The sequence below is a fragment of the Aulonocara stuartgranti genome, assembly GCF_965226115.1.
Source record: "Aulonocara stuartgranti genome assembly, chromosome: 14".
NCBI classification, from domain to species: domain Eukaryota; kingdom Metazoa; phylum Chordata; class Actinopteri; order Cichliformes; family Cichlidae; genus Aulonocara; species Aulonocara stuartgranti.
Window position 1 is genome coordinate 18840535 of NC_138950.1, and position 18921 is coordinate 18859455.

An 18921-nucleotide genomic window follows, 5' to 3' on the forward strand; every position below is an offset into this window, starting at 1 on the left:
TTAGTGTGTGTATGTTTGATCACTGTAGTTTTGTGAATTGTAGATGGATGCCTCAACAGAATCCATGAACTTAATGGTCCTTCGGCTGAATTAGATAAAAGCTAAAGGCAGAAAAATCCATAAACAAATACCAATGGAAGACTTAAAGGAAGAAACCTTTATACACAGTCGACTGGGACTCATGAGCCTTACATAGCTTCTTTGTGAGGATCTCTCACACACATGCACACACAGACAGACAGACACACACACACACAAAAAAAATGAATGCCTAACCCTAACCCTTAACCTAAACCTGACCATAACCTAACTGTAACCCTGACACTAAAACCACATTTTGAGCCTCAAAGATGCCTTTAAATGCCTTCAAATTTGTGAGGACCGTTTGTATGTCCTCACAAGTGACTGTTGGTTCTCACTAGTATAGTTGAATGCAGATTTCGGTCCTCACAAAGATAGCTAGACAGGAACACACACACACACACACACACACACACACACACACACACACACACACAGCCTATGTCATAAGTCACAGCCCTTCTATAACAGCTTTTCTCAAGGGGCAAGTAAAATTCAAGTCCCTATAGTTAGCACAAGTCCATTAAGTTGTATCACCAACTATTTCACAAGTCAGCTGCTGAATGAAGGTATTCACTGAAACTGACAGCCTCGTTACTGATTCTGCTCTTTTGTAAAAGAAACAAGGAAATGTAACAAACTCTTGAGCAGCAATCACAGTTTTAATTCTGTTGTGACTGTAGGGTTTGATAAACTAATGAATAAAATGTAAGTACTGCTGAGTGAATACTTCAGTTATGAAATATAATAACATTAATTGCATTATCTTTGCAAAAGACAAAATTAATAGAGAGCCAGCTGAGTTCAGTTTGCAGAGAAGCACAGAAGGCAAAAACCAAAGCTGACCACCAGAAGCCCTTTTTTACAGGTTTTAAATTTACATTTATTTAAAAGGTTTTCACAGTTTCTAACCAACTTTTGACAAAACATTTGTCTTACAGCTTTGTTCTGTGGGCATATGATCAATAAAAATGCCAATGATAGCCTCATATACAAATTCACAGCTGGGTGACTTTGGCGTTAAGTTATAGAAACATAAAAAAAATCACACAAAACCATAAATCAACCAATCAAAGCAAGCTAACAAAGCTGCATGTTAAATTAAGTTTTTGTTATTGGAGTGGTGTTTTTAACAGACAGCTTTAGTCACTTAAGAGAAAACACGAACTCTCATGAAGACTCAGTAAAAATTCCTGTTTTCTGTTGCACTCAACAACAGTACATTTTGCCTGCATGCTAGAAAAAGCAGTGTAGCGTTAGCAACATGCCCACCCCATCACTTTCACCTTACCTCAGAAGAGAGGGACGATTGAGGGAAGATGATTATGGTTATGTTTAACTGGGGTTTCATATTTTTACAGTTTTTATATTTTATGATATGGAACCTTTATCATTTTGGGAGTATGCTTATTTGCTCTTAGATCTTAATTATTAAGAAAGAAACAGTCGTCTCAATAATCAAACTCCTATAGAAATACAACTCAGTTTCATAATTTTGTTTTTTGCTGGTGTAATAAATTGCTCTCATCTGTTTCCCTTGATAAGGCTAAGATACACTTCCCTGGCTCTTCTTTAAGATATTGATTTTAGATACTTTAGGGTGTTTGGGTATCATTTTAACTCCCAGTTTATTGATGTAAAGCCAGCACAATCTGCAGTTAAATGTCAACTCCTCAGAATAAAATCAAGCATGAATAATCACCTTTACTAGCGCTGCTTTCCGCACTGTAGCTGCTCAGATATATTTCAAGGAAAGGTTTAGTCTTCTGAGGTGACATGACAACAAAAAAAGGTGAAAGCTGCATTTCCAGAGCATTGTGTATTCAGACTGCAAGTGCAGCACTCAACACAAGTGATGAATTACCTTGAACAGCAACTATTTTTCATTCGGTTGCCTTAGTCAGACTTGGGGATTGCTAACAGCGGTAGAAATACTTTAATATGTTGTTTCTGGCTCATCCCTTTGTTGTTCTTTTTTTTTCTGAAATGATGCAATGCTCAAACATCTTTGGCCATCACGAAGACTGATGTTGAGCTTGAACGAAAGTATAAATGATGTCAGCTACTCATGAGAGTAAAGAGTGCATTTCACAGCCACAACAAAGGAATTATGTCATCCCCCTCTTGACCCAGACATGGTGATATGCATCCATTGACACTGTATTCTTACTCTTTTACCCATGCACAACACACAAAACTTTATTTCAAATATTTATTTCCACTTGTCAGTTTGTCACACATAGATACCACGGTTTAGTGGCAAACCATGGCGCCCACAAATATTTAGTTTCCCAATGACTCGTAACACAGCGTGCCCTTTAAAGAAAAAGAAATATTCAAAAATGAGATCTGTAGCAGATGCACAGAGGCATCGAACCATCTCAAAATTGTGTTTTAAATAACTAAACATGAATAACAACAATGAAAAGAATAACACACAGTAATAACAAGTAAATTCAGTCAGTGTTCATTACTAAAGAATAAGCTGGAGTGTTATTTACGCTTCATTTTGATCTCATCTTCAGACATGAACTCCCTTTTCCCACCTGTTCATTAGGACTGAAGCTATTCAAACAGTGGCACATAGCGAGTCAGTCCGGTAGCTCTGTGTGTGCGTATATACTGTAAATATAAAATGAGATCATCACTCCAACTCCAACACTGTAGTTGTAATAGTTGTATACATGTATTGCGGTAGCTATTATTTCAGTTTCATCCCATTCTTGCTCAGCAAAGGCCCCAGGGAGAGGCTTCAGGGGCTGGGTTGCACATATCCACATGATTATACCTGGAAGCTGCAAAGTCCACATACCATTCATTAGTTTTAATGGAACAACGCCTCTGCAGCAGAGCTTGGTGTTGCTTCCAATAAACAACTCAAACTGCAGATCAGTCCTAGGAATAACAGAGAAGCTTTTGAATAATGACCAGTCAGTTATGAGTGTATTCGTATACACACAGTGAGCGGTGATATTCATGTGGCACTTCACACGGTATCTTAACTTCATTTATTGGAGATCTTTTGCAATTTATTGTTAAACATGCATTTCAAGTAGAGGAGCAGTGTAGCATGCATCACATTTCTATTGCGGTCATATAATCACAATAAATGCATTAAGAAAAACTATGTACAACAAATAATAATAATAATAGCATTAGTAATTATAATAGATATTTATTTATAAAATTGCTAAATTGCAGATATTGGCATGGCTGCATCATACAGCAAGTAAATTATACCGTGTCTTTCAGACAATCAGTGAATCTAATCAGTGAATTGTTTTCAATTTTAACACTGCAATGAACACTGACTCGATATCTTTAAGATTTGCAAAAAACATCTATGATTAAAACATAAAGTACACATACAATAAATAGCAGTTTGCATGTGTGTGGTATACACAGATGGCTCCTTACATGACAAGCACAATGATGTCAGAGAACAATGTCATTTTTTTTCTCTCTCCATAAAACAGGTCATCGTTACAGACATTTCTTGTTTTACATTCAGTGATTTGGAGAACGGGACTCCACACGAAATTTAACATATAGATCCAAGATGCCTTTCAAGAAGACAAAGCCAAAGCCAGTTTTTTTTTTTTTTTTTCAGTCACTTAACTAACTTTAAATGAACAGATCGTAGTTTCCCCACGTGGTGTATTTTCCTTAAGAGGATGAGGTATTTGCCACAGGATATGCTTTCATTCATCACCTCTCCTTTAGTCTGATCAGATAAGTGATGTTGCAGCTCAGCAGTGCAAGATCTTAATGAATGCCTTTCTGAACTCAACATTAAAGGTGGTGTATATGATGGGATTTACAGCACTATTCACATAGCCCAGCCAGGTGAAAGCGTTATACATCTCGGCAGGAACCTTGCATTTGGTGCAGTGGGTGTTCAAGATATGTGTGATGAAAAACGGCAGCCAGCATATAATGAATACACCTGAGGAAAGAAAAAAAAAATTAGGTATTAGAATAAGATACAGAGAATGAGGAAATAAAGCCCAAATATGGGTGGCCCTACTGAGGAGTTGGATTCTAAAGTATCAGTACAATTTCTTTTTGTTGCATCACTGTCTGACTTGTTTTTCAAACTCTTTTTTTAGGTCCTACTGAAAAAATTGATTGAAATGAAAACAAAAACAAACGTAAAGACAGCCAAATACCTATGATAGAGCAGTGGGGAAAAAAAGATATGTACATTGCAAAAAACGCTTTGAACACGCTCCTTTGCATGTTCAAAGATAACATTTGGTTCTAGAAATGCTTAATTTTCTAGTGTCACTTCAACTTTGATGTGCAGAATCACATAAAACGGCTTTTAATTGAGCTTGTATTCACTTTCATGACTTCTTTTAAAATCAAATGAATAATTTAAAAATTACTACTAATAATAAGGGACTAACTTACCGAGGACGATGGCTAACATCTGGGTAGCCTTCTTTTCCTTTTGCTGGGAGATCTTTCTCTTGCTCATGGTTTTCACAGAAGTCTGAGTCTTGCCATTAGGTAAGGCCTGTGTCTGGAAGGCTTTGGCTACGATGGGTGCCGGATCGCCTAAGGTCTCCTTGGCAGGATCGCCGTTCTTTTCTGCTTTCTGGCCCTCCTTGTGGGGTGTGGGGGGTGTTGAGATGGGGCTAGCGCTGGCCTTGTTGGGCATCAATAGCTGATGGCTCGTGGCTGGAGTGTCTCCAAGAGCACCTTGTATCTGCTGCTTCTGCTTCACACTGCTTCCACTGTTATTCAGCTCATCCAGCTCCAGATCTTCTCCCTCATTGACCACATCTTTGATGAATATCTGAATGAAGACAAATTTAGTAAAGGTTCATTCGGATGGGGGTAGCGAGTATAAAACTTTTCTTTATTTAACTTTGAATTTTAAAATTACATTTATTCTAGCAGATGGGGAAAACTTCAAGGTGACATCTTTCGAAATCTCTGCAGGCAAAAACTTTTTTTTTTTTCCATCAATTAAACTTTTAGGGGAAAGCATAAAAACAAAAGAACAAAAATGTATACACACCACTTTCTTCTTGTTGACAGGAAAACTCCCATTAGTTTTAACAATCATGGTGCACAGCCTCACATCCTCTGGATGAGTGCACTTATCCTGAAATGAAAACAGCTGTGTCAGGCAAGGAGAGAGTACAATGTCAAAGCAACTGACAAAAGGGCCGTCTAAGCATGGAGGAACAGGTCCCGCTTCCTACACGGTCAAAAGAGGCTACACTGAGCACGGAAAGGCTGTTTAGCAGCACTCTGATCTGCAGCTTCTATACCCGCTGAAAATCCAATCCATCAATGTGACCATGTAATATATTGTTGTGTGAAATAATTTCACCAACCTTAATTTGATAATTAAGATAAGAAGTGAAAAATTATGCTCCGTTACCCCATAAAGATTATAGCTATCTGTCAATATGCTGCCATATATTGACCAAAACCACAGCACGAAGCCATGCATAAACATGAGTAATGTACTGCACTGGATCGAGAGTGTTGCTTACTTTCTGTACAGACATCAATAAGTTATGACAAGAAAATCAATACCCAGAAAAGCAAAAGGTCATTTGAGGGCCGTCACAATTAGTTTTGCATGTCACATTTTCTTTTTAAATGACACATTTTACAGGGAAATGTGTCATTTAAGATTCAAATTTGCAGAGGTGTGGACTCGAGTCACATGACTTGGACTCGAGTCAGACTCGAGTCATTAATTTTATGACTTTAGACCTGACCTTAAAAAATGTTCTAAGACTTGTGACTTGACTTGGACTTTTACACCAATGACTTGGTACTTGAATTGGACTTGAACCGGTTTACTTGAAAAGACTTGATATTTTACCCCAAATATAAAATTTAACATGCATATTATATAGAGATTGAAAATGTGACGTCATTCACGGGTAGAACCGCAAAGGATTCTGGGAACTCGTGGCAAGCGGTACTAACGCACGCAGGCTTTCAATTAAAATCAGTCACACAGCGATAAAAAGAAACACAAAAATGTCAAGAAGCTGTTGTATTATTAACTGCAATAGCCGGTCGCATGACAGCCACGGGAAGCCGACGGGTAAAGAGATCGGTTGTTATCGGATTACGTCGTTGAAGAGAAATTGTTCGAGCCATGTTTCCGAAGTAACAAAGAGGCGACGGATGGCCTGGATTGCAGCCATTCAAAGATCAAATATAACGTCCCAGAACACTCCAGCTCACAGGTTAGTCTGCTCCAAGCATTTACACGAAGGTCAGTGTCTTTTAGTAGTTAATACGTCATTTTCATAACATAATTAGTGATATAGGTTACAAGCAAGTCTGGCGCTGAACAGAAATTGTGGCGCTATGCTCCTTTATTTATTGTGCATAAATAGTGAATTGTCCTGACACAATATTGCGTTTCGCTTCTGTTATTATGGTACATTGACAAAAACATATACTTTTATTCACAGGATAAAACAGGTTTTTTGTATCACTAATTGCCCAGTACGATTACAGCATACAATATTATTGTCACTGCTACATTTCTGTGATGCTACCAGAAATTATTTCCACTACTAATTAATTACCGTTGAGCTCAAAGGTCCTATTAATAAACGGTTAAGGAATGTGTATTTATGACGACGATTTGTGAGACTGGTAAACTTATGATACGTACGATGGTCTTTCGTTCTACACGGTGCGTTTCAAGGTCCTGCACCCATCCGTCGGTAAACTGTACCTGGGCTTGTTGCAGTGACCTGAAGTTACTAAACTTCATGAGTGTGTGCACTCACTCCAAGAACCGTATGATTATAAATATGCATATAAATATGCTACGATGAGATAGCTGACTTCATCTAACTAGCAAATGTTGTCCAGGCTACGTTGGTGATACAGTTTTTTTTAATGTGTATGATATTTTTGTCATGCGATTTTAAAGCCGGTCCTACAACCACATCCAAGAATAACATGCGGCTTATCTCAGAACTGTTGGTGAAAATTATTCTTGGAGCTAGGTTTAATTGAGCTGCATTTTAAAGAGGTGCAATTTCACAATTTGTGTATATTTTCTAAGTTCACTATTTTGTCATGTGTTGAGAAAAACACAGATTTAAAAATTACATGGTCTAATATTTACATTTAGCATATAACTGCAACATTATTTTTTCGTTTTTTTTTTTTTTTAAAGACTCGAAAGGACTTGAAATTCAAAGTTTCAGACTTGTGACTTGACTCGGACTTTTACATCAGTGACTTGAGACTCGACTCTGACTTGCCTGACATTACTTGAGACTTGACTTGAGACTTGAGGATAAAGACTTGAGACTTACTTGAGACTTGCAAAACAATGACTTGGTCCCACCTCTGCAAATTTGTGTCCTGGATTAAACCTGATATTAAATATCTTATTTTCATGTAAGGTGTTAAAAACTAAAACAGCTAAAAAGCCTTTTCTAGCAGAGTCTTGCTCAATTCAACCCCTTATCTTAATCCATTGTGTATTCAAAGAAAATCAATCGCAGTCTGTGTTTTTATTTTAATAATGTGTTGCTCTGTAATACAATGTCTGCTTGTAAAACCAACAAGAATAGCTGGACTGAAAAAATGTATTGCAGTTCTCTAAAGAAACAAACAAAATCAAACAGCAAATGATGTCTTTTGTGATGTTTTTTAGTTTAATGTATTACTCTAAAATATTAAGACAGTACAGAGAGATAAAGGAGCTTTGATAAAATAAATGTGTAAATGAAGCCATAAAAACACGAGCCAGCTATAGCATCTCACCTTTAGTGAGGTGGCCATATCAGGGTCCGCAGCCTGAGAGACAAGCTGCTTTGGTTTTGTGTTGACGCGTTTTCTGCGCTTCCTCAGGACCACATAAATTTGAACATAAACGAGCAGAGTGATGATGAAGGGTACATAAAAGGACACAATGGAAGAGTACACCACAAAGGCTGGATTGGCGATCACACAGAGAGACTCATCACGAGTAGCTGTGGAGATAAGCACAATGTGAATTAAGACTGCGTGTTCTCTTTCTCCCAAGACTTGCTGCTTTTGTGCGTGTGTATGTGTTTAATCTTATTTTACTTCCACTTTTAAAAGTCTGTAAAACCAGAATTTGGAACCTTAGATTTGCTTGAACCAATAATTGCTTTTTGATTGCAAGTAGATCCAAAAATGTCACCACTTCTACATTCTCCTCACTCTGAGGTTATTTACACAGCACTCTTTCTACCTCACCTCCACTCACATTAACCGTACTCCCACTTCTCACAGCCCATGTGGACTGCCTTATAGCTGTGGAGCCAAATGCAGAGATCATCTCACCCCAGTTTTGGACTCTGCAAGGGTTGTTTGTTAAGTTTAGATTTTAATAATTTACTAGATGAATTGCCCTCATTTTTAAAATTCCCTAAAAACTAGTTTAGAAACTGAGGCGATGCTTCTCTGGGCTTGTATTTCTAGCTTTTTGGACAAACCAAAACCAAAAATTATAAAGAAAATTGCAGCATTTCAAGTTAAACCTGTCCAACTGTCACGCTGAAGGCTGTGGCTAGAAGGCTAGAGAAAGTAGTCTATTTAGGGGGAACTTCACCAATTTTATACATAGAATTATCTTTCCACTAACAAGGTTCAAGAAAGATGCAGGAAGCCTTCAGTAGTTGCTATCAGAGAAATGTAGGATCCAGTGTTTTTAAAGCTCAGTTCACACTCTGGGCTAGAAGTCTGGCTATTTGATGCTTCACTTTTCTCCATTTTTAAATGTCTTTTGAAATTTGTAATTCCTTCTTTCATGCTTTCTACAAAATATGCCGACTCGATCTACAGTCAGTGTTTATTTCTCAGGGTTTGAGTCTGAGCTGAACCAGCATTAAATGAAGGACTCAAAGGGATGAGCGGAGCTTCAAAGTGACAGGCCACTGGAGTTGGTCAACAACAAGGTGGCGCCTCGCAAAAAGCACTTAATCAAAACTGCTTTACTAGTAATCCTCCTTTAAGCCCCTGTTCCTTGGAATAACCAACCTAAAGGCCAAAGGCTCACTAAAAGTAGATACACACGGGTGTGAAGGAGTTCTTTACCGGCACAAATAGCTCCATAGTGAATTTACAGTGCAGTATTGTAGCTGTAACTGGGTGCTGACATAGATGGTCTGCTTAAGTACAGTGGCAAACGTCTGTTACCTCTGCTATCACTCTGTCTTGCACCATCACAAAAGCATTTCTGATTCACAGACTGAAGATCATGTGTGTATTGTACTCTCTCTTACCTGTGTTATTTAGGCCAAACAACAGGGGACAGGATATGGCGAAAGACAGTACCCAAACCACAGAGATCATCACCGTGACCCGTCTCCTGGAACTGTAGCGGGTATTGTACAGCATTGGCATTGCAACTGCCGTGTAGCTGTAAGGGGTAAAGGAAACATAGTTGTCATAGTTATAATTGGTGAAAAACATGGCACATTTTTATAGTTGTACATAGTGAGTAAAGCAGGTTTGAAATATTTATATACACACACATGCTTTTAATAAAATTTCATTTTATTGTATTTTTTTCATTAAGTGATCACACCACTTCTATTTCCAGTTCTCTTTCTCCATCAGTTGAAATTTTTAGCTCAAAGCACAACAGAAAGCATGGAGCCAGAAAAGGGTGAAACAAGAAATGCTGCCTGTCATTTTTAATCAAATCCTTTTCCGAGATGGACTGGCCTGTGGAAACTGGTGCTGTAAGCTGCAGCTCCAATAAAATGAGATACTAGTAGGAAGGCTGTTTTAACCCCAGTCTCTTGCAGGAAAGGCCTTATCATTTAACCCTGATACATTAGTTAACCTTATTAGTGAGCTTGCAGTAATCACTAGGAAATGCCCAGCTTTCTCATTCATTGATTTTCTTTTTGGTTTTGAAGTGTTTTACTCAGAAAGTCAGCTTGGGAAAGCCTTTAAGAGCGCATGACTGAGTGTCTTTGTGACAGAAAATCAGTGGTTACTGACTACCAATCTAATGTTTACGATGATATTGGCAGAGATTTCTTCCAGTAAAAGTTTTTCCTCCTATGAGCAAGAAGCCAACTTCTTGCTCATAGGGGATTTTTGTAACGTTACCTTACAATTTTTTTGGTGGCTGGTGGAAAGCACAGGTTAGGAAGGTGGTTGCAAAGAAGCTGAAGCGTCAGACAGTTCAATAACAGTTGTTAGTATTATTATTTTTGGCATGCATGACATGAATCATTCAAACAATAATAACCATTTTAAGTGTTTTCTCCCCCTATTTTTGAGCTGTTGATGGCGCTCATCAGTGTAGTTAGAACATTGAGCACGGCGATATGACTCACTCAGTGAACATGTAATAATCACCACACCCTTGATTAATAGCTCACTTAGTATCAATCAAGCCCTTTGGCTATTTGTGCCAGTGGCAGCCTCGCAGAAACCCACGCAGCCTGCGTACAAAAGACCTGTCATTTCAAGCTTACACACAAAAATAGGACCAGTGTGCATCAGGTCAATAGTCTGAAAACTTGTGAGACACTATCAAGCTCTAGCAAAATATGTAGCCACTAAATAAGCACCTGCGCTAAGGTAAAGCAGCTCAAACACCTGGAGACATGGGATGCATGTTTTCTTCCAACCTTTTTTTTGTCATGTGCTTCATATTACATTAATAAGATTGTTCTGGGAAGCTGTAGTTTTAGGTAATTGTGCAAACCATTTATGTAAACAGACATTAGTTTTTCTCACAGTAATTGAAGCAACGTGCTGTATATAAACACATTCAAATAACGTTAAATTAATTTATTCTATTGCATATTATGACTCACTGAGAGCATTATTACAGAGAAGTGTTTTCAGCCATAAAACCGCCTGCTTTTTGGCGAGCATAATTGGAGATTGGAGTCCACGCGTAAATTCGTATTATCTCCTACACATAAGCAGTTTTGTCTTAGTCCCATTAGTCTTCTGCTTCTAAAGAGGAAGTGAGTGGTTAAATTGATTGGCCATTGTTGGAGGGCGCCCCAACTCCAATTGCAATTAATCTAGTCATCCTTCTAAAAAGAGTGAATACTTACATTTGCACACAGAAATAGACCCCATAATTTCATCACACCCCAATTTGCTCCACATTAGAGAATAAGAACAAAGTTAGCACAGCAGGAAGCAATCCTTGGATGTATAAATTACTGTGCTGCCTAGAGCTGGAAACACATTTATCTGTGACTGTTATATGAATCTTTGCAAATAAATCGCCATCATGTGAGTGGATCCTTAACCATGCCAAAGCCAGGTGAAGTGATTCTTGATTCTGTCACAATGATTCACATATTTGGTATTCACAAATATGCGGCAAACAAGCACAGGCCATATCACTGATATCTAAATGTAAATTCAGGTGAGATTCCTCTCTAGCGTGCTTGAAACATTCATTTACATACAAAAACAGCGATATACGATCACATTATTCAGATTAATAAGATTTTCTCCACATACAAGTCATCTGTATTCTAATTCACTCACCTCAGTAAGAGCTGAAAATGTGACCAAGGTGAATATTTATTACTACACTAAAGTGAAAGCCTGTGTGGAGTTATGAGATTATTGTATTTGTTTACTAGTCAGCAAGACTATGCGATATCTACAAAGTGTAATTATAGGACCATAGGTGGAAAGGCACAACACTGGCAAAAGAAGAACCCATTTAATTTTGCTGTGGATGCAGATCACTTCTTTAAAATGGAGAAATAAATCAGTGTCACTGGATATGCTCCTTTAGCGTATCTTTAAATTAATCGTGAAAGAATTAAATTAAATTAAATGAAGATAGAAGAGAATAGATGGATGGAAAATGTGGTAAATATATCCTTGATATTCCCATGAACAGCCTTCAAGTGTAAGTTTCAAAAAATTACATAAAGTTTAATCACAGCACTATCGTTAAACAGTTTTTTTTTAAATCACAGAACAAAATGAGAGAATTTAGTTTTTAAAGAATCCACGTTTATTGACAAGACAAGAAGCAGTGTTCTTGCACTGTTATGTTGAATTAAACAGAGACTATTGATTTTAAGCAGTTCCGATCAATATTTAAACAATGAATCAAACTACTGTGTACGTAATGGGCGTTCTGAAAGACTGTATCTGAGCAGATAGTTAAAAACTGATGCTAGAAAAATATAACACTGAAGTGCTACGTTTAAGCTATTTTGACTTTGTTAAAATAATCTGTATTAATTCTTTATTATAAAAATATTTCATGTTGTTATTAAATAATATTGATGCATATGCTGTTTGTAACACATACTATGTAATATGCAATCATTAATCTGAATTATGAATGCCTCTGGCTCAGTTTAATATTCAAACCTGAGCCTTTTGTTTTATTTAATACTTTCATCTAAATCTTAATTTTACACCCTTTTTGCATGTGAGAGGCTCTTTGGTATTTTGATCATCTTTACATCTTTACAGGAGGACAATTTATGTGAGTAACATAAAAATTCAAACTTTGTTTTACTACTGACACTTAGTTAGGATATATGAGTGAATTATGTAAAATGAATGCTTAATAACCTATACTCATTGAAACTTTCTTGCTTATAGTACATCATTTAGCATTCAGATTTACACAATTATATCACATGGCTTTAATACTGATAGTCAAAGCTTTACAGTGTACTTTTAGATGTTTGTAAGCTACTATAATTGAGATACTGTAATTAATCTAAAGTGATATTATTCACTGTTATTTTTAAATTGCACTTTTTATTAATGCATCGAATATCTTTAATAATGGCATTATTAAGCTGCTGTGTAAATGTAGTTGCCACCTCTACTAAAGAAACTTTCAAATATGACTCAGGTCTGTGGAACATTTCAGCATCCCTCAGCTCACTCTTTTAGTTTTCCACTAGTGTTAATATTTTTGATGCATTCCTTGCTCTCTGTGGTCTCAGCTGCAGCAAAAACCTTTTTAAGCAAATATGCTCTATAAACCTGACTGTTTGCTACAAGTTTAGTTCTAAACCACAGTCAAAGTCTTCCGCTCTTAGATTATTTTAAGGATTTTTGCAGCTAATTTGGTTGAAAAGCCAGCAAGCTCTGCAGTCTAAATGATTATGTAGATTGTTTGCTTTGTCTGCACTCTCTCACAGAAAACATGTCGTTTGTGAATTGCATAAAAAACAAATGACTAATGATTCAGGATGACAACTTTAAAGGAAAGACAGAAAACAAATTTGCATTTAATGTATATGTTTTTTTAAATAATAAAATTTACGCAATAAGTATAGTATAGTTTAGCATTTAGAAACTAAGTGGTGCCTTTTTCATACTTGGGATTCCAAGAAACACCCTGTGTTGTGAGGCAGGTCTAGACTACAGGGGGACAATTCACACATTACACTGGCCAGACTGCATGCATGGCATTACTGGAACTTGATCACAGGATTTAATATTCATAACCCCAGCTCCAAAGTGTAAATACAACCTGATAAACCCATATTCCATTCACAACAGATTATAGAAAAAAAAATCATGATTTTAAAACAAAAAAAGGTTGATTTTTATTTTATGGCAGAAGCAGTTCTCTAAAAAGTCGTTACAGGGCCATGTTTACCACAATTTAGAGTCCTCTATTCATTTAACAACAGTCTGTAAATATCTGGGAACTGAGGGGGGCTGCTGCTGGACTTCTTTGTCCTATTTTTTGTTTCATGATGTGCCAAATATTTTCAGTTGGTGAAAGATCTGGTCTGATGACAGGCTGTTTCAGCACTCGGACTCTTACATAACAAAGCCATGCTGTTGTAATATTAGCGGCATGCTTTTTAACACTGTCCTACAAAAATATGAAAGGCCGTCCCTGAAAAAGTGACGTTTGTTTTGCTCTATATGTTGCACTGATGGTGCCTTTCTACACCTGCAATCAGCCATTTCTACATGCACTAATGCACCCCTATACCATCAGCGATGCAGGCTTAACAACAAGGATGGTCTCTCTCCCGCTCCTGTAGTGTGGATGATGTGGCATTCATATTTTCCAAAAAATGTAAGAAATTTCGATTTGTCTGACCACAGAACCGTTTCCCTCTTTGCTTCAGTCCATTTTAAATGAGCTTTGGGTCACAGAAGATGGCAGCATTTATGGATCATGAAACTTATACAACTTATAGACAATATTATCTGGAAGTGTTCCGGAGCCCATGCAGGAATTCTTATGACAGGAGGATTCCTGTTTTATTGCACTGCCATCTGAGGATCTTAAGATCACCGGCATCCAGTGTTGATTCTCGGCCTTGTCCATCGCAACTTTTTTGTAAATGGTGTTTGGGGTTTACTCAGCAGTTAACTAAAAATTAACAACTAACCCAAAACACCATCTGACAAGTCATCACATTGACTTAACCCTTTATAGCATGACCTATGAAATAACTGCCAGGAAATTCAAATTTTCTGAACCATTTATTGAGCTTATTGAACCATCTAACAAATCTGCTTAATAAAATTGATTAAATTACATTTAAATGTCCTTTAATTTGCTACATCTGACATTAAAAAATGCTTAAAAATACATCGTGCAATTTATTTAGGTTTTTCAGGATTTAAAAAATTACACTGATTATGCAGAAATCCCCAAACCACACAAAAAAACTATATGTATTAAACATGACACACTAGGCATTAAGATGTTTATTTCAAACAATATTTATTTGAGAAATTGGGTTCAGCAAATATTTATTTATTTTTTCTTAAAGACTTAATTAATTAAAACTCTTTTTTAAAAATTTGGTGTATATTTATATTACAAAATGTATTTATTTTTACATATTCAATTAACAATTAATTACTCAAGATGAAATCCTTTTCAGTGATTTGCTAATTTTTGTACCCAGTAGTTAAACCTTTGCTAAAGTTCATCTATTTTTAAAATTTTTAACCCTGGCATATGTCTATGAAAAGGTTGCTGCTGACAGTGTGCAGGCACCCACAAATATGCTATTAGATTTCACTCTCCACAGCACCTGTCTTACAGGTGGTCCTTGGATAATGCACTCATTTTAGTTCCAAAATTGCATCAATATGCCATATTGATGTGCATACATATTTCTGTCCTGAACATCTGGTGGCTGGTAATCAGTATTGCAGATAAACAGAAACTGAATGTGTTGTTATGGTGTATTCCTGGCTTAAAAATCTCATTTTGTTTGTTAATAGCTGTGTGTGCTTTGATGGTCATGCAGTTAAAAGACACCAGTTTTCTGTTTCATATTATTCAGCAGGTAAAGATTTCCATCGGAAATCCATGCTGGAATCATAACAGGCTAAACAATCTGCGAGGTGGCAAACTCACCGATCAATGCTGATGGCACAGAGATTGAGGATGCTGGCTGTACACATCATCACATCCAGAGTGACAAAGATGTCACAGTGGATCTTGCTAAAGCGCCACTCTCCCACCACCTAGGAGAGGAAAACATCCACAAATGACAGTTAACTGCCAGAGTCAACAGAAAAAAGTCAATATGCTAGCAATGGAAGCTTCTTGGCAAAAATAATGTGTTTGTGTTCAGCAATAAAAAGCAAACCTGACACTAAAGCCTTCTTGCATAATTTCCCATATCATTTCAAACTTGGCAACACAAAGAGAGAAGCAAAGGAACAAAACTGAGACATAAGAGGAAAGAATGGATGACTGAATTATGAATGAGTAAGTATTAAAAAAGCATCCGTTCTATCACATGAAGAGATTTCTTGCTGTCATAAACATTTTGCAAGAGCTCCAAATCCAAATAATATGTCAGTTTCTTTTTTATGAAGAATTTTACAAGTGACTAGTTGAAATTTGACAGATTATCTTATCTCTCCACTTACAGTGGTAAGAAGTAAAAGCTTCAAAAACATATAGACATCCTCCTTAGACAAGACAAGTATTCTTTACCATGTATCCTACTCTTTAGCTCGAGGAAGCGTTTGATCAAAGACGAGATCGAAACCTGTTTGAATTCATGCCACCGTTGCTCTCAGCTGTATGATCTAAGCTCATGATGAAACCAACATCAGTGATGTTGTGACAGGTCTGAAGCCGCCCAGCTTGTCTGACACTGAAGCCTGCCTGTTTCCTCCCACAGCTCTATCAAGGGTAAGGGAGATGTGTTTGTTCAGGGGCAACTCCTGCCTGGCTGATTAATCTTTGTCTTGTGGATGTGTCTTCATAAAACTAAGCTCCCATCATTAAAGAGCTGTAACTTTTTGCTGGTGTCGTTATAGCCAGTTTTCTGTTGCCCTGAAAACTGATTTCACCTCTCCTCTCTTCTCTTTTCCACAATTTTCCAACCTTTAACTCTTGACGTTTCTCTTCACTGTGGCTAAGCACCACTATGATAGTATGCTTTCATTTTGACTGTTTCTCTCTTTGCTATCATCCTTTTGCTCCTTGCACTTGACTTTTATTTTTCAGTCAAAGCTACTCCAACACACCCGTGCAAGTTCCCGTCCTGCTAGAGCTGCGAACAAATTTTAGTGTTAAAATTTAAAAGGCCTACAAGAGCTGAAAGCCATTTCATGTCCTTGTGGCTGCAACTGAGGTCTGTTCAGTCTATGTAGCGAAACACCTTTTGTGGATATTAAACAGCTTTTTACAGGACAGTCATAATAAATGCATGTGTGCCAAAACTGGCGTGATCCCCTGTCAGGAAACATCGATCTGTCCTTCTCAGTTATCCCACCGTTTGCATTTTTCTGTTAAAGTGAAGATGACTTTAATCTTTTGAAGTTAAATTATGACACATCATCATTTTATGCTGTGAAATATTTATATAGATTTTTGTCATTATAAGTGTATTCAGTTGAAAACGTTGTGTTATGAGGTCTTTACTTTATTCAAATCTGTTCATTTTGAGTCATTTGTGCCAAATTTGAAGATATTACCTCAGCATGTTCAGAAATATTTCATTCATGAGAATGGGAATGGGATGATTAACCCAATGGCATTATGCTTCTGGCAACAAATGAAAAATGTAGGCAATAAAAAGATAGAAATTATGACAAGTTTACTAATGTTGTCCATCAGCAACACACAACAGTGCTATTATATTATTGAATTTTAATGATGGGTTTATTTGTTTCTCCTTAAATCCTGCACTTCACTTCATTATTGAAATTAATTGACTGCATCTTTGTTTGCAAATTAGTAGATTGTTTGAAGAACTTTCCATTCCCATAATGGGTTTTCTTGTAATACTGCAGTGTCATTTTTATTTGCCAAGCTCATTTTTTTGGTGAATTATCATCTATAATTCATATTATGCATACCACTTATGCATATGCATATCACTTAGAGGGTATTGGCATTTGATTTCAATCTACAATGCTGGGAAAAAGTAGAAATAAGGATGTTTTTTTTTTTTCATCATTGTTTTTATTGCAGATTTTCCTTTAACACGACAGTGTCTCGACAGTAGACACAGAACAACAAAACAGTACAAACACAAAACGTACACAACAGCTCTTAAATAAGGCATAATACAAGATACAAAATACAAAATATAACATACAAGAGGTGGTGAGTCAGTCTTACAGCGCCCGGGTGGTGATCACGTGTGTAGTAGTCCTTTGAATAAGATAGCGGAAAGGTCCGGTCCAATATAGTCCAAAAAGGGGTGCCACATCCCATAGAACTGACCCACACTGTGGTGTATAACGTGTGTGAGGTATTCCAGAGGAATCAGTTCAAAAACTATTTTGCGCCAGCCACAGACAGTGGGAGTCCTATCGTTGATCCATTGTAAGAGGATATTTTTCCTGGCTGCAAATGTTAGAGTGTTATACAATCTTTTGTTGGCCGCGGCTTTTAGGCGGTCACTTGGAAGACCTAGAATCAGGGACAAAGGGTCCATCTCTATATCAACGTGGAAGATTTTCCCCAGTTCACCTGTAATGTCAGCCCAGTATTCTTGAAGCTTATAACAGGACCAAAAACAGTGAGTTAAAGTCCCTACATCAGTTTTGCACTTAAGACACAGGGGAAAGAGAGCGGCTGAAGAGGTGTCTGCGGTGAGGGGATACGTGTAATCTGTGTAAAATCTTAAATTGGATTGCTCTTGTCCGAGTACAAATTGAAATCCTTTTTGCGAGAGACCAAACGGTATCCCACTTAATCTTCATCTATGGTTACCGACAGTTCCCTCTCCCACACACCTCTAATCCCCTGCGCATCAGTGGTAGTCAAAGCATTAAGCACATGGTAAAATGAACTCAGAGACACCGTCAGCTGTTGCCCAAACAAAACCCTCTCAACATCAGATACTTCAGGGTGCTCAGCAAGGGTTGTATTGTGAGTGATATAGTGTCGTATTTGCAAAAAACGAAAGAAATCCTGTCTAGGCAAGCCGTAACTGTTGGTAAGCTGTTCAAACGACATGAGTTCACCACCCGAGAAAAGGTCACCAAGAGACTTAATATTCTTATCAGACCATCGTTGAAAGCCGGGGTCCAAAGAACCCGGAGGGAAAGCAGGGTTATTCATTATAGGGGTAAAGGTTGATGTTATTCTCGATCTTCCCTCAAGACGGCGGACAATTCGCCACGCTTTTAGGGTGTTGATTGTTACAGGATTTGTACAAAGGGCCTTGATTCCGTTAAAATCATTACAAAATAATAGATCGCTCAGTTTGCATTGTGACAGAGCTGTCTCAATATCCGACCAGATTGAGGTTTTACCCCTAACCCAGTCGCTCACAAATCTTAAATGGGCAGAAAGCTGATACAATCTAATATTAGGTAGATCCAAGCCGCCCCTGGAGCTTGGCAGATGCAACACTGCCATCTTGAGTCTGGGTCTGCGCTTGTTCCAGATGA

At 37.4% G+C, this 18921-nt stretch overlaps 2 protein-coding genes and 1 long non-coding RNA gene across 4 annotated transcripts in view; 2 read left to right on the forward strand and 1 right to left on the reverse strand.

Annotated features, from left to right (window-relative positions):
- The window catches only part of LOC309687686 (uncharacterized protein), a 236000-nt gene that overhangs the window by 95413 nt on the left and 121666 nt on the right, over positions 1-18921 (forward strand). The window lies entirely within an intron of this gene.
- drd2a (dopamine receptor D2a) overlaps positions 2187-18921 on the reverse strand; it is a 59122-nt gene continuing 42387 nt past the window's right edge. Inside the window, exons 3-8 of the mRNA XM_082503448.1 lie at positions 15416-15525; positions 9336-9472; positions 7849-8057; positions 5108-5194; positions 4495-4882; positions 2187-4027 (exon numbers count right to left, since the gene is read on the reverse strand). Coding sequence (XP_082359574.1) covers positions 3831-4027; positions 4495-4882; positions 5108-5194; positions 7849-8057; positions 9336-9472; positions 15416-15525 — 1128 coding nt within the window. The 3' untranslated portion in view covers positions 2187-3830. The remainder of the gene's footprint in view (positions 4028-4494; positions 4883-5107; positions 5195-7848; positions 8058-9335; positions 9473-15415; positions 15526-18921) is intronic.
- On the forward strand, positions 5761-15426 carry LOC309688030. The gene is made up of 3 exons (XR_014270937.1): positions 5761-6302; positions 9349-9436; positions 15342-15426. It is a non-coding gene; the product is annotated as an uncharacterized lncRNA (long non-coding RNA).